Source organism: Panthera uncia, chromosome B4 (assembly GCF_023721935.1).
Source record: "Panthera uncia isolate 11264 chromosome B4, Puncia_PCG_1.0, whole genome shotgun sequence".
Lineage (NCBI taxonomy): Eukaryota > Metazoa > Chordata > Mammalia > Carnivora > Felidae > Panthera > Panthera uncia.
Genome location: NC_064809.1, coordinates 24,040,147 through 24,053,595, shown reverse-complemented (window position 1 = coordinate 24,053,595; position 13,449 = coordinate 24,040,147). Strand labels below are relative to the sequence as shown.

The 13,449-nt window shown below is 38.2% G+C and overlaps 1 protein-coding gene across 3 annotated transcripts in view; it reads left to right on the top strand.

Annotated features, from left to right (window-relative positions):
* LOC125918654 (protein adenylyltransferase SelO-like) overlaps positions 1 to 13,449 on the top strand; it is a 36,188-nt gene that overhangs the window by 21,212 nt on the left and 1,527 nt on the right. The window contains exons 16-18 of one of the 3 annotated variants that reach the window (XM_049624726.1): positions 2,393 to 2,472; positions 3,255 to 3,298; positions 10,292 to 10,371. In XM_049624726.1, coding sequence (XP_049480683.1) covers positions 2,393 to 2,472; positions 3,255 to 3,298; positions 10,292 to 10,371 — 204 coding nt within the window. Of the gene's footprint in view, positions 1 to 2,392; positions 2,473 to 3,254; positions 3,299 to 10,291; positions 11,436 to 13,449 lie in introns of those variants that run through there. The other 2 variants (XM_049624727.1, XM_049624725.1) reach the window with 2 other exon arrangements.

Genomic DNA, 13,449 nt, shown 5'->3' with positions numbered 1-13,449 from the left:
ATTGAGGTATAATTTGCATACCATGAAATTCCACTGGCCTGAAGCATATAATTCAATGATTTTTTAAAAATTTATAGATCTATGCAGTTATCACAATTCTAGAACAATTCCATCACCCTAAAAGAGATCCTTCCTGCCCATTTGCAGTTAATCCCTGTTTCCACTCCTAGCCCCCAACCACCTACTAATTAATTTTGTGTCTCACGGTTTTCATTTTCTAGACATTTCCTATAGGTGGACTCATACAGTGTGTAGTCTTTTGCTTCTCCATTAGCCTAGTTCTGAGGTTCAGCCGTGGTGTTATCTGTATCGGTAATTCTTTCCTCCTTGTTGCTGAGCGGTACTCCGCTGTGTGGATATACCACCATTGGCTGATGCATTTACCAGTTGATGGACATTTGGGTTATTTCCACTTTTTGGTTACTGTGAGTAAATACTGATCTGAACATTCATGTACAAGTTTTGGTGTGAACATATGTTTTCATTTCTCTTGGATAGATCCTAGGAGTGGAATTGCTGGATTGTTTAGTAAAATGTATGTTTGATTCCTTAAGAAACTGCCAAACGGTTTCTAAAGTGGCAGGGGCTTAACTTAGTTTTAAAAGTATGTGTTGCCTTTTTATTTCAACACGAACACATTGCATTTATGAAATATTATGGGTACTACCAGAAGATTCTTACTTATAGATTTTTAGATACCTAGATCTATTTCTAAGGTCTATTAAAAAACAAAATTCAGCTGTATAAATTTGAAGATCCAATGGGTTTTATTCAACAATTCATGAATGGGGCAGCATCCCACCTAGCAAACAGAAAGGAGCTCTGAGGAGCTGTACAAAATGGGGGACTTTTATAGGCAGAAGGGGACAGGGACAAGGAAAGAGCAGATTACGTCATCTTTTGGGGGAAGGATGGTAGGGGTCTATCAGGTGGATTACCTCACTGCTGCTGACCCGGGAGTTCCAGCTGACCAGTTAAGATTACCTTCCTGGGGGAGGTTGAAACTGCAATTAGGTTAGGTATTAAGTTTTGGTTTGGTGATGTGGGCTTAGCACAAGTGACTCCATTTTGGGCCTGTTTCTTTTCTGAACAGGTTTAAGTATTTTATATTGTAATCACTGTTTATTATTGTTTTTGAGATTAAAATTCAGCCTTATTTTTTGAAATTTCAATCTCTTCATTATATTACATGACATTCTGTGCCTAGTTAATGTTATCTTTTTATAGCCTCACAATGCATTTATTTATTCAAGAAGCACTTATTGAGAACCCACTATTATTAAAAACTTACTCTGGGACAGGCATTATAGTAAATGCTTTACAAAGTAATGAAAAATTAATAATAATAACACTAATAGCTAACATGTATTGAGTGCTTATTATGTTTCAGGCACTATTCTAAGCATTTTATATGTATAATCTGTGCCACGACATATGGGCAGGTACCACTGTTATTTCTATTTTACTGGTAAAGAAACTGAGGCATGGAGAGGCTATGTAGTGCCAGCTCACACTATTAGTAAGTGGCTGGCTGGGTTCAAACACTGGCAGCTTTCTCCAGAGCCCCTGTTCTTAACCTCTGGATTATCTGCATCTTTTTCCCATGAGCCCTTCACCGTAAGTAGCTCAATATAGTAATAAAAGTAAATTATTGTTAGCTTTCAGTTTATTTTCTGTCGATAGGTAAATATCAGGATCTGATTCTCATGTTTACCCATGCCCGATGAGGCCCCTTCATGCTATGGAGCTCTTAGCCCGTGGTTGTAGGGCTCGAATTTCGTGTTAGAGAATGCTTGGAGTAGTGAGGAACCCCTCTTTGGGCCTCCTCAATTTGCCCCGCAAATTAGCTTTTTAAAAGTAAATTACACATTATTTAAAGGAAAGCTTTTGGTAATATCAGTATTCATGTGTAATCTCTATAAGAACTTTGTTTTTTATGTATCTTAAATCATGCCATTATATGGCTTTCCATGAATTAGAACTTTAGAGTTGAATGTTATATAAAGAGAAGGAAGGGCCACCTGGGTGGCTCAGTTGGTTAAGTGTCTGACTCTTGATTTCTACTCAGGTCATGATCTCACGGTTTGTGAGTTCGAGCCCCACATCAGGTTCTGTGCTGATAGCATGGAGCCTGCTTGGGATTCTCTCTCCCTCTCTCTGTGCCCCTCCCCTGCTCACATGTATTTTCTCTTCCTCTAAAAATAAATAAACATTAAAAAACAAGAAAAAGAAAATATTATTCTTTTTTTAGTACTACTTCTACTTGAAATAGCATGTCTTAAAAAATCTGGATAAGTTATTATTAAGGAATATAATTTAAAGTAATATGAAGTTAAAATAAACTGAACCAATATTAATATGCTAAGCAGCCTATTATTGTATTTTCATTTAGCAATTCTGGGCGCTGAATATGATTTCCAAGCACAAGCTCTTTCCAGCCTGGGTATCCCAGTACCTGCTGAGACTGAAGAGGTAAGGCAATCTAACCATTTCCGAAAAAGGATGCAATGTTGTATTACTTTAGCAGAGTCAAGCCATCAAGCCTTTCTTTCTTTAATTCTCCAACATTTCCTTCTACTGCTGAGTACTTTGCACCTGCCTAGGCATCCACAGCAACACCTCACCCATGCAGAGAGCACCTGTCTGCTCACCCCAACTCTGATAACACTGTTCCCCAAGTTCCTTGGGAGCCCATGCCCTGAAGCTCTGGAGAAGAGCTTCTCAGGTTTCTTTCTATCCATGCCTGTTAGTTGTCACATCTTCTACACTTGTGATAAGTTACTTTGTTTCATAAATCACAGTGAATTACTTGGGAGTAAAGACATTGTAGGTAGTGGCCCCTGAACGGAGAGACGGGAAAACCACAGGAAGAAATAGCTTTTCCCAGTTTAATGGCCCCTGAAGGCTGTTTATAAAGACAACCATGATTAGTCAAGAAAAAGCTGAATTATTTTCAGAAAACCATGTTTAAGATAAGGAAAAGTATCAGAAAATTTAGATTTTTAGACAAAACTTTTTTAATTGGTAAAATAAAAGACTTGGAATTAGCTAAAATAATTAAACAAGGTAGTATTTTGTATATTATTTAATCAAACTCAGTATTTTCTATCTTCCTTTCAGACACTGATGCAATGTGATTTTTAAATGTTTTTTCCCCAATATTTGTCTTGTGAAATAATTCCCACCCTTTTGAAAAAAAGCTATGATATAAGGAGACAGTGGTTAATTTTGTCCTTTGTTTTATTCATTGTTAGTAACATGAATGATTCAGATTCTGAAAGAAGAAAAAGAATGACAAGTAAGTAAGCCTTTTGATTTTTCCAATTTTAAGGATTATCACATAAAAGCAACATTCTTTTGAAAGCTGGAAGTAACTACTTGAGGAACTGAGGGGTCTTTTTGATTTTGGTGTTGGTATTTTTGGCTTGTTGTTAACTAGGATAATTTTACTTGAGTGTATTTTAGTTGAGTTGAAGTGTCATCTATGAGCTTGCCTAATGACATTTCACACAGTATAATAGTTCTGCTTTTAATAAGTTTGCATACAGATGTTAAAATCATATAGTCCTTTTTAAAATTTTATTTGAGAGAGGCATATCACGCATGTGCTAGCATGGGAAGGGCAGAGAGAGGGAGAGAGAGACACACACACAGACACAGACAGACAGAGATTCCCAAGCAGGCTCCATGCCCACAGTGCAGAGCCCAATGCAGAGCTCAGTCCCAAGACCATGAGACCTGAGTCAAAATCAAGAGTTGGACGCTCAACCGACTGGGCCACCCAAGCGTTCCTAAAATAATATAGTCTTTTTTTTTAAAATGTTTATTTATTTATTTATTTTTTTGAGAGAGAGACAGAGTGTGAGCAGGGTGGGGGCAGAGAGAGAGGGAGTCACAGAATCTGAAGCAGGTTCTAGGCTCTGAGCTGTCAGCACAGAGCCCAAAGCAAGACTTGAACTCACAGACCTAGAGATCATGACCTGAGCTGAAGTTGGACGCTTAAGTGACTGAGCCATCTAGGTGCCCCAATAAGATATAGTCTTAAAAGATGGGGAGAGACAAGGTAGTTTGGGTTATGATGAAAGAAGGTGAGTTTGGGGATCTGGCAGATGGGTCTCCTCTTGTGACTTTTTAGCTGTATGATCTGAAAGATACTTAACTCTCTGAGTTTAAAAGTCCTTAGTTGTTGTATAATGGGGATATTTTGCAGGGATGTAGTATTGGAGCGTAATAATATATGTAAGGTATCTAGTTACAGTGCCGGGGCCATAATACACATCCAGTAAATGATAGCTCTGAAAATAAATCATCTCTAATACTGATTTCAGTTTACCATGTGACTTCACAGTTGGTTTGGTGAAGAAAACAATGGAAGTTAGTTCTTTTTGCAGTATGGAGTCTAAGATCAAAGAAGTTAAGCTGAGTGCCTGAGCACTCCTGCCTCACTTAGGACTTGTATAGAGAGCTAGTGTGTGTCATCAGGGTGGTCGACTCATGTGAATGAAATAATGATGATGCTCACATTCCATGTGAGGTTAGGGAATGAGATTGCTTCTTGAACTCAAGACCTTCTTGTAGAAATAAAACCAAGTTTAGTTTTTACAGAGAAGTGAGTGATCTATTTGAGGCCCAGCATGGATTTAGTTTCCACTTCTGTCCACTGCTGTGGTTGTACAGAATTTATAAGCCAGCTCAGAGTATGGACAGTCAGCAGTCAAGAGAAAGAAGAAATGGAAAGAATAACATGTGGTGGAAGTCTTTAGTATTTGGATTTGTTTGGTTATGACAGGATGGATGAGATGATAAAATGAAAGAAATTTCAGTGAAGTCAAGGCTGCAGCTTTGAGTTATGTTAGAGAAACAGTAAGTGCTGAACAGTGGGCTCTCAAGGGAAAAAGATAAATTTTCACAAAGAGCAAAGGCATGATAAAAGTTCATAATGATAGCTCAGTTACGTTTTTAAAGGCACACTTCCATATGTTATTATTATATGCTTAACTGATGTGAAAATGCAAATATATAAGAAATTGATTGCACAAATTCATGTAACAATGTGTATCAGGGATGTGGAATTAAAGAATTGTACAGATGTGAAGAAATAAAACATTTAAGAAGAGTGTCCTGTGTAGTGAAGTCCAATTCTTCATTTCCCTGAGGGAGTCTTCATTCCTATGTATGGTCTTGACCTGAGTTTATTTTCCTCAGAGAGATAGCATGGCATAGGCTCCAGAGGTGGGCCTGCTGTGCCCGAGCTCTGGTTTGGCCATTTATTTCCTACATGTTATTAAGCAAGTCATTTGATTCCTTCATCCCTCCTTTTCTCTTTCTGGTGTGTATATATACTTTTTAGGGGCCTTACTGAGGTATCATTTACATAAAATTCACTCATTTTAAGTGTACCGTGATTTTTTTAGACTGAATTTAAAAAATTGTGCAACTCTACCAGGTATTTATCCAAGGGATACAGGTATGCTGTTTCAAAGGGGCACATGCACCCCAATGTTTATAGCAGCACTATCGACAATAGCCAAAGTATGGAAAGAGCCCAAATGTCCATCAACAGATGAATGGATAAAGAAGATGTGGTATATATATGTACAATGGAGTATTACTTGGCAATCAAAAAGAGTGAAGTCTTGCCATTTGCCACAATGTGGATGGAACTAGAGGGTATTAAGCTAAGTGAAATTAGTCAGTTGGAGAAAGACAAATATCATGACTTCACTCATATGAGGACTTTAAGATACAAAACACATGAACATAAGGGAAGGGACGGAAAAATAATATAAAAACAGGGAGGGGGGACGGGACACCTGTGTGGCTGAGTCCGTTAAGCATCCGACTTGAGCTCAGGTCGTGATCTCACGATTTGTGGGTTCAAGCCCCACGTTAGGCTCTGTGCTGACAGCTCAGAGCCTGAAGCCTGCTTTGGATTCTAATGTCTCCCTCTCTCTGCCCCTCCCCTTCTCACACTCTGTATATCTCTCTCTCAAAAATCGACATTAAAAAAAATTAAAAAGAAAACAGGCAGGGGGACAAAACATAAGAGACTCTTAAATATAAAGAACAAACAGAGGGCTGCTGGAGGGGTTGTGGGAAGGGGGATGGGCTAAATGGGTAAGGAGCATTAAGGAATCTACTCCTGAAATCATTGTTGCACCATATGCTAACTAACTTGGATGTAAGTTAAAAAATAAAAAAAATTATTAATTAAAAAAATTGTGCAACCGTGACCATCCAGTTTTAAAACATTTCTATTTAGTTGACCCCTCTTTTGTTTCCTCACCTATAAAGTGCATTTACATCATAGGCTGTTGCACAAATTCAGGGAGATAGTAGTTGGCACATAATAAGTACTCGATAAGCATCAGCTATAATACTAGTATAGAGTACATTAAGTATCTTCGTCACAGGGTTGTTGGGAAGACTGGGATGACTTAATGTTTTCTAGAAACCAAAAGACTAAAAATATATTGCTGTTATATATTGTTTCAAAACATTAAAAAAATTAACAGATTAGGGGAAGGTTTGCTTTAAAATTTTTTTGTAGATGCTCCAAATTGCAAGCAATGGGAACATCAAAGATGAGTGTTTTATTTATTTAAAAATTAAAAATTTTTTTTTTTAATATGTATTTTTGGGAGAGAGAGAGAGAGAGTGAGTGAGCAGGGGAGAGTTAGAGAGAAAGGGAGACACACAATCCGAAGCAAGCTCCAGGCTCTGAGCTGTCAGCATAGAGCCCGATGCAGGGCTTGAACTCATGAACCATGATATCATGACCTGAGCGGAAGTCGGACGCTTAACCAACTGAGCCACCCAGGCGTCCCTAAATAATAGTGTTTTAAAGGTCTTAGAATTTTTTTTAATTCTGCAAGATTTATTATTTTTAAACCTCCAAATAACTCTATGATCATAAGCCACCAGAGGACATTGATCTCTTCTCTTTTATGTCACACTGTGCCCACACAGCCCAGCTCATATTAAAACTTTAATAAATGCTTTTGATGACTGTCCTTACTATGCATCTAGGCAAGCCATTATAGCTCCAGCATTATACAAGTGGGTTTCTGCAATAAAACTAACTTGGTTGTAATTCTGAAAATGCATCAGTGTAATTTTGCTTTCTTTGTGCCTAGTAGTGAATTTGTGGCACAGGCTCAGAAGAATCTTTATTTGTCCTTAGAACACAGCTATTGTAGACCTCAAGGCCAACTATGTTGAAATCCTGGGTTTGAGCCTCATTATAAAATATAACTGTAGGCCTAGTCCACAGGTATAAATATAAATTGTGGCCTCAAGTAAATATTTTAGACCTGACCTTTTGTAGATACGAGGATAAAGAAAAAACTCCTTCTTCATTCTTCTTCCTGGACATTAAAAAAAAAAACACAGATGGGGTGCCTGGGTGGCTCAGTCAGTTGAGCATCCAACTCTTGATTTTGGCTCAGCTCATGATCCTGGGGTTGTGGGACTGAGCCTTGGTCAGGGTCTGCACTGAGTGTGGAGCCTGCTTAAGATTCTCTCTCTCTATTTTTCTCTCTCTGCCCCTCTTCCCTGCATGCACATACTTTGTCTCTATCTCTCAAAAAAAGAAAGAACAATGGAAGATGCTATATTTGAAATAATTTGTCTCTTAAATTATGTTAATAACTAACAATTATGAGGATAAGATTTATTTTTATTTTTATTGAATTAGATAAATGATAAAGAGAGTTGCCATTTTCCCGTTTCATTGCCAGCCTGTTAGAGATTAGTTGAGCTTAATAATTTGAAGTGCTCAGTGTTTTATGGACGTTGAGTCTTTCTGATATACTGATCTTTTCCAATTGAGGGTAGCAATGGCATGCTTTCTTTGTATTATGATGTACTCAGTAAAACATAGCCTTAACTCTCTTGACAGCTAAATTTACCTTTTCAGAAAGATATACTAAGTCCCTCTTATATTCCCTTTTTTTGCACCATCTCATTGTTTAAAGATGAGACTTCAAACATGAATTTGAGTCCTGCCCTTACGTAGTCAACACTCTAGTGGATCAGGGATTATCACATTATATGTAACTCTGGCTGGGCTTGTGTGTGGACATAATCCTCATTAACGCACTGCTTAACATTTTATTGCCAAAAGAAAGAACCTACCAACAGAAAGTTCCCAACTAGATAAAAATGTAGAGAATTAGATAACTCCTCAAAGAATCTTATAAACATCTATAATTATCTGATTTTCAAGTAGTTTACATATTTGTAACTTGGTCCAAAGCACTCCTGCTTGTAGCTGAAATTCCCAGTATGTTTTAATAGTATTTTACTGTCAGGTTTCTATGACATGTGTGTCAAATTTGCCAAACTTAAAATTTTTTTTAATGTTTATTTATTTTTGAGAGACAGAGACAGAATGCGAGTGGGTTAGGGGCAGAGAGAGAGGGAGACAGAGAATCCGAAGCAGGCTCCAGGGTCTGAGCTGTCGCACAGAGCCTGATGCGGGGCTTGAACTCTCGAGCTGTGAGATCATGATCTGAGCTGAAGTTGGACGCTCAACCGACTGAGCCACCCACGCACCCCAGATTTGTCAAGCTTTTAATTGGAAGCTTCCTCTCTCCCTCTGCCTAAGCTAAGCACTTCCACAACATCCCTTGCACATTAGTTTTCTTTTTGTTTAAAGATTGTACATATTTTTGTGTACACGTTTTTATTTTAAAGGAGTTCTGTATGAATTCTTTAAAATTGAAAAATACCTGGGTGGCTCAGTTGGTTAAGTGGCCGACATCGGTTCAGGTCATGATCTCATGGTTCGTGAGTCCGAGCCCTGTGTTGGGCTCTGTGCTGACAGCTCAGAGCCTGGAGCCTGCCTCAGATTCTGTGTCTCCCCCTCTCTGCCCTTCCCTCCCCCGCTCACTCTCTCTCTGTTGCTCGCAAAAATAAAACATTAAAATTGAGAAATGCAGAAAGACTAAAAAAAGATCCCCTGTATTTGTAAACATAGTTACTATTTACTTTTTGATGTATTTACTTCTTGTTTTTCTTTTTCATGTGTATTGATTAGGAGAAATATGTGATGGTAATCATACTATGGTATAATTTTAGATGTATATATATATTTTTTTTACCAAGAATAAATAAGGCATTTTTCCTTACTACTTCATTCTTTATAATGTAACATTTTTAATGGCTGGATAATATTTCTTAGGAAGGGTATACAGTGTTTTACTTAACTATTCCCCTAATATTAAGTATTTAAATTGTTCCTGGTTTTCTTTAATGTAAATAATAGTTTTTAAGTTCTAATTTGTTTTCATAGACTACGTTCCTAGAGAATTGCTGGGTCACAAGGCACTTATCTTATTAGATTATCCATCATATCATGGCAGATCTTTAAAACCAAGTTGAAAGGGAATTTGTGTTTCCACCATTCAAGTAGTTTGGAAAACTGTTGAGAATCACAAAATTGTGATTTCTGGAGTCTGCTCGGAATTTCTGTTGTGCCAGTGGGGATAAGCATCCTCCCTCTCCACTCAGTTGACAAATTGTTTTGGAAAAAGCGCATCTCCAATAAAGACATAGTTTCTGGAATTTTTTAAATGTGCCATTATACTACCTTTAATATGAAAAAATGTGTGGTTACTATCAAAAATGTAAATTTATAAGGAGTTTTGCCTTCCTGTAACCCTTCATGCTTGCTCTTGGCAGCATGAACATTAAGCAGTCCCACTAAGTCAGACCTTAATTCTGAGCTTGAGGATGTTAAAAGTAGCAACTTCTCTTCCCCCGCCTCCACTCAGGCTGTGGGGCCTAATTCAGATTCATTCACTACTTTCTCCAGCTTTAGAAAATGCTTAGTGAGCGGCGCCTAAATCGGTTAAGTCTGTGACTCTTGGTTTTGGCTCAGGTCATGTTCTCAGGGTTTGTAGGAAGGAGCCTGATCTTACAGAGCCTGATTGGGATGCTCTCTCTCTGTCCCTCCCCCACTCGCTCTCAAAATAAATAAACGTTAAAAAAAAAAAAAAAAAAGAAAATACTCAGTGAACTGAATATGGTGCAAAAAACCCAAAGTAATGATGAACCACTGAAGAGAAAAACCAAACCCAGTACTGATCATAGCGCTCAAAAAAGTGTTCTCTGTACCATAAGGTATTAGACACTGTACATTGTTTATAAACAATCAGAGTTGACTGATGCTGATCTTTGCTTCTCATTTGTGCCTTCCAGCAAAGTTCTTAAAGCTTATCTAATTTTGGGGGTGATTTCATATTGCCTTTGTAATTTATTGTTCCAAAACACACTTTTCCCTCTGAAGCTGTTAATCCTAGGTATGTGCTGAGGAACTGGATGGCAGAGTCCGCAGTGCGAAAAGCAGAAAGGAATGATTTTTCAGAGGTACGGTGTGTGAGTCTCCTGGGTTTATATTTATTAATTTTAAGTGTCTCATATTTTAAGCACACTTACTTTGTTTGCAGACATGTGAAACTAGACCACTGCCAGTACCAGCTTTTCCTTCTTGTTGCCTGGTCTCTCTTTATCAGTAAATCATTGTTTCATTTTTTAAAAGAAAAAAATTTAAATTAAAAAAAAATCCATTCTTTAATGGATTTAAAATTTTAAAGATTCATTTATATCATATATCTATATTACTTAAACTTCTGAGGGTTTGATGCTGCTGTTTCTTGTTTATGTTTTGGAGTTCGGGATTTCAATCTGTGGAATCCAGTGAAGACTGATTTAAGGGTGCATCTCCCCAGAGGGAGTTACTTTTGCTTCGACCGGGTGTCCAACGCACTAGCAATGTGGGTCCACTTAAATTCATACTGACAACAGTAAAGATAAATGAACTGGGTCTACGTGCATCCGCATGGATGAATCCCACATGTAATGTTAAGCAAAACAAGCAAAGGGCAAAGGAATATATACCACATGCTTATTACCACTTAAATACAGTGTAAAACATGCAAAATTGTATGTCACTTAGGGATGCATGTGTGTATAACAAAAGTAACAAAATGAATAAAGATGATAAATATCATTTTTGGACTGTGGTTACTTGGAGGCAAGGAAGAAATTTGCATTAGGGAAAGAGACTCCTGTTGGGCTCCAGTCATATTGGAAGTATTTGATTTCTAAAGCTGAGTGGAGGATATACAAGTGTTCATTGTATTGTTCTGCATACTTTCTTGTATGCTTCAAATACTTCACAATCAGTTATTTAAAATGCCATGTACATAATTATTTTTTTTTAGAAGAGGAACAGACTTGGGGTGTGTGGGTGGTTCAGTCAGTTGAGCATCCGACTTCAGCTCAGGTTGTGATCTTGCAGTTCATGTGTTCGAACCCTGCATTGGGCTCTGTGTTGACAACTCAGAGCCTGGAGCCTGCTTTGGATTCTGTGTCTCCTTCTCTCTCTACCCCTCCCCTGCTTGCACTCTCTCTCTCTCTCTAAAAAATAAAATAAACATTTAAAAAAGTTAAAAAAAAAGGGGGGGGGATGGCCTTGGTGTTCATGCTGTCACTCTGTACTGCACTGGAGTAGGTGTTATGGATGCTCCTGCCTTCTTTCCCTCAGAATCATTCTCTCCACAGAGTGTGCATGGTCACTACCAACTGATCAGGGCTGGCATGAGAAACTATTTTTGCTATTTCTAATTTGGAACTTGCATTAACTTTATATTTCAGTAGTTCAATTAGCTTGACAAATCTAGGTTTTCATTTTAGAAAATATTTTAAAATATCTTTTTTTCAATGTTTGTTTTTGAGAGAGAGAGAGAGTGCGAGCGGGGAAGGGGCAGAGAGAAAGGGAGACGCAGAATCTGAAGCAGGCTCCAGGCTCTGAGCCATCCGCACAGAGCCCCACGCAGCTCAGAAAGATGGACAGCAGGGGGCGCCTGGGTGGCTCAGTTGGTTGAGGGGCCAACTCTTGATTTCAGCTCAGGTTATGATCTCATGATTCATGAGATGGAGCCCCATGTGGGGCTCTGCGTTGACAGCATGGAGCCTGCTTGGGATTCTCTCTCTCTCTCTCTCTCTCTCTCTCTCTCTCTCTTTCTCCCCCTCCCCCACTCATGTGCACACTCTCTCTCTACCTGTCTCAATATAAATAAATAAACATTAAAGAAAAAAACTAAAAAAGAACTAACTAAAAAGATGACAGAAATGGCTTACCAGCAGGGCAGCATCAGCTCCTCATTTGCAGGAGTTCAGTCCATGCCAGTAGCCCGGCACAGCAGTGAAGCTCAGGTGTGCACAGACGAGGTCCACACTGGGAAGACGCAGGGATAGCCCTGGCTTAAAAGCTTCATGCTCCATAGAAACCAGTATCTCTTGTAACAACTGCATAGGCATAGTCTCCAGTGTCCCCATGAGCGACCTTCCCTATACCGAGTCACCACACTAGAGAAAGCCCAAAACATGCTGTCAGGTATTTACAGTTCTCCCATCCAGATGCTACTCGTCAGTCATAAGCAATGTTATATGGTGACATAGTTGTCATACCACCTCATCAAGTCACCAGGGGAACAGAGCCAGACAGTTAATTCAGGGTTAAGTTCTCATGCAGGAAAGGAAAAAGATTTTGTTAAACCTTTATATGGGTAACCATTTACACACACAACTTGTGTTTACCTGTTTGCATCAAACACACTTCTTGAGAATCTACTCTATGCAAGGTGCGGTGAAGAAGTATAAAAATGTATTCAGGGAGATTTTTAGCCAGCAAGTGAGAGTCGAATGGGCATAAATAAGACTAACTTTGGTAAAAGTGTATGTATAGAAAGAACCCTGGGGGAAGTTGAGAGGGGCTCTAAAAGCACCATATTGATGATGATGCTGTCTTCCTATTAAATATTAGTAATACAGTAATACCCTCTATTTGATCTCTTGGTACTTTCTTAGTATAGACAATCATGCACCTTTTTCTATCAATAGATCTAAGTGTTCCTTTATTAACACCCAAGGAAATGATATGCACCAAAAATACCAAAGGAAATGCACCAAAAATATATTTTAACTGAAGTATGGTTGACATATAACATTATATTACTTTCAGGTGTACGACATGATGATTCAATATTTGTATATACTGTAAAATGATGACCACAGTAAGTCCAGTTAACATCCATCACCATACATAGTTACACATTTTTTTTTCTTGTGATGAAGTCTTTTCCAATCTACTCTCTTAGCAACTGCTATACTGTATTATTGTTAACTTTAGTCACCATGCTATACATTACATCCCCACGACTTATTTATTTCATAACTGGATGAAAAGAAACATTTAAATCCTAGAATTATTGTTGAAAGAGGTGTGTTTTTTGATGCCTCAGTTTATTACCATGGGTCAAAGTGCCAATGAGGAAGTGGCATGAGTTGGAATCCATGCCCTTGCTTTGGAAAGACTGCAAACCACTGACATTATTTTCTTTTTGTAAATATTTTAGAAAATTATAATTCTCTTAATTCTGT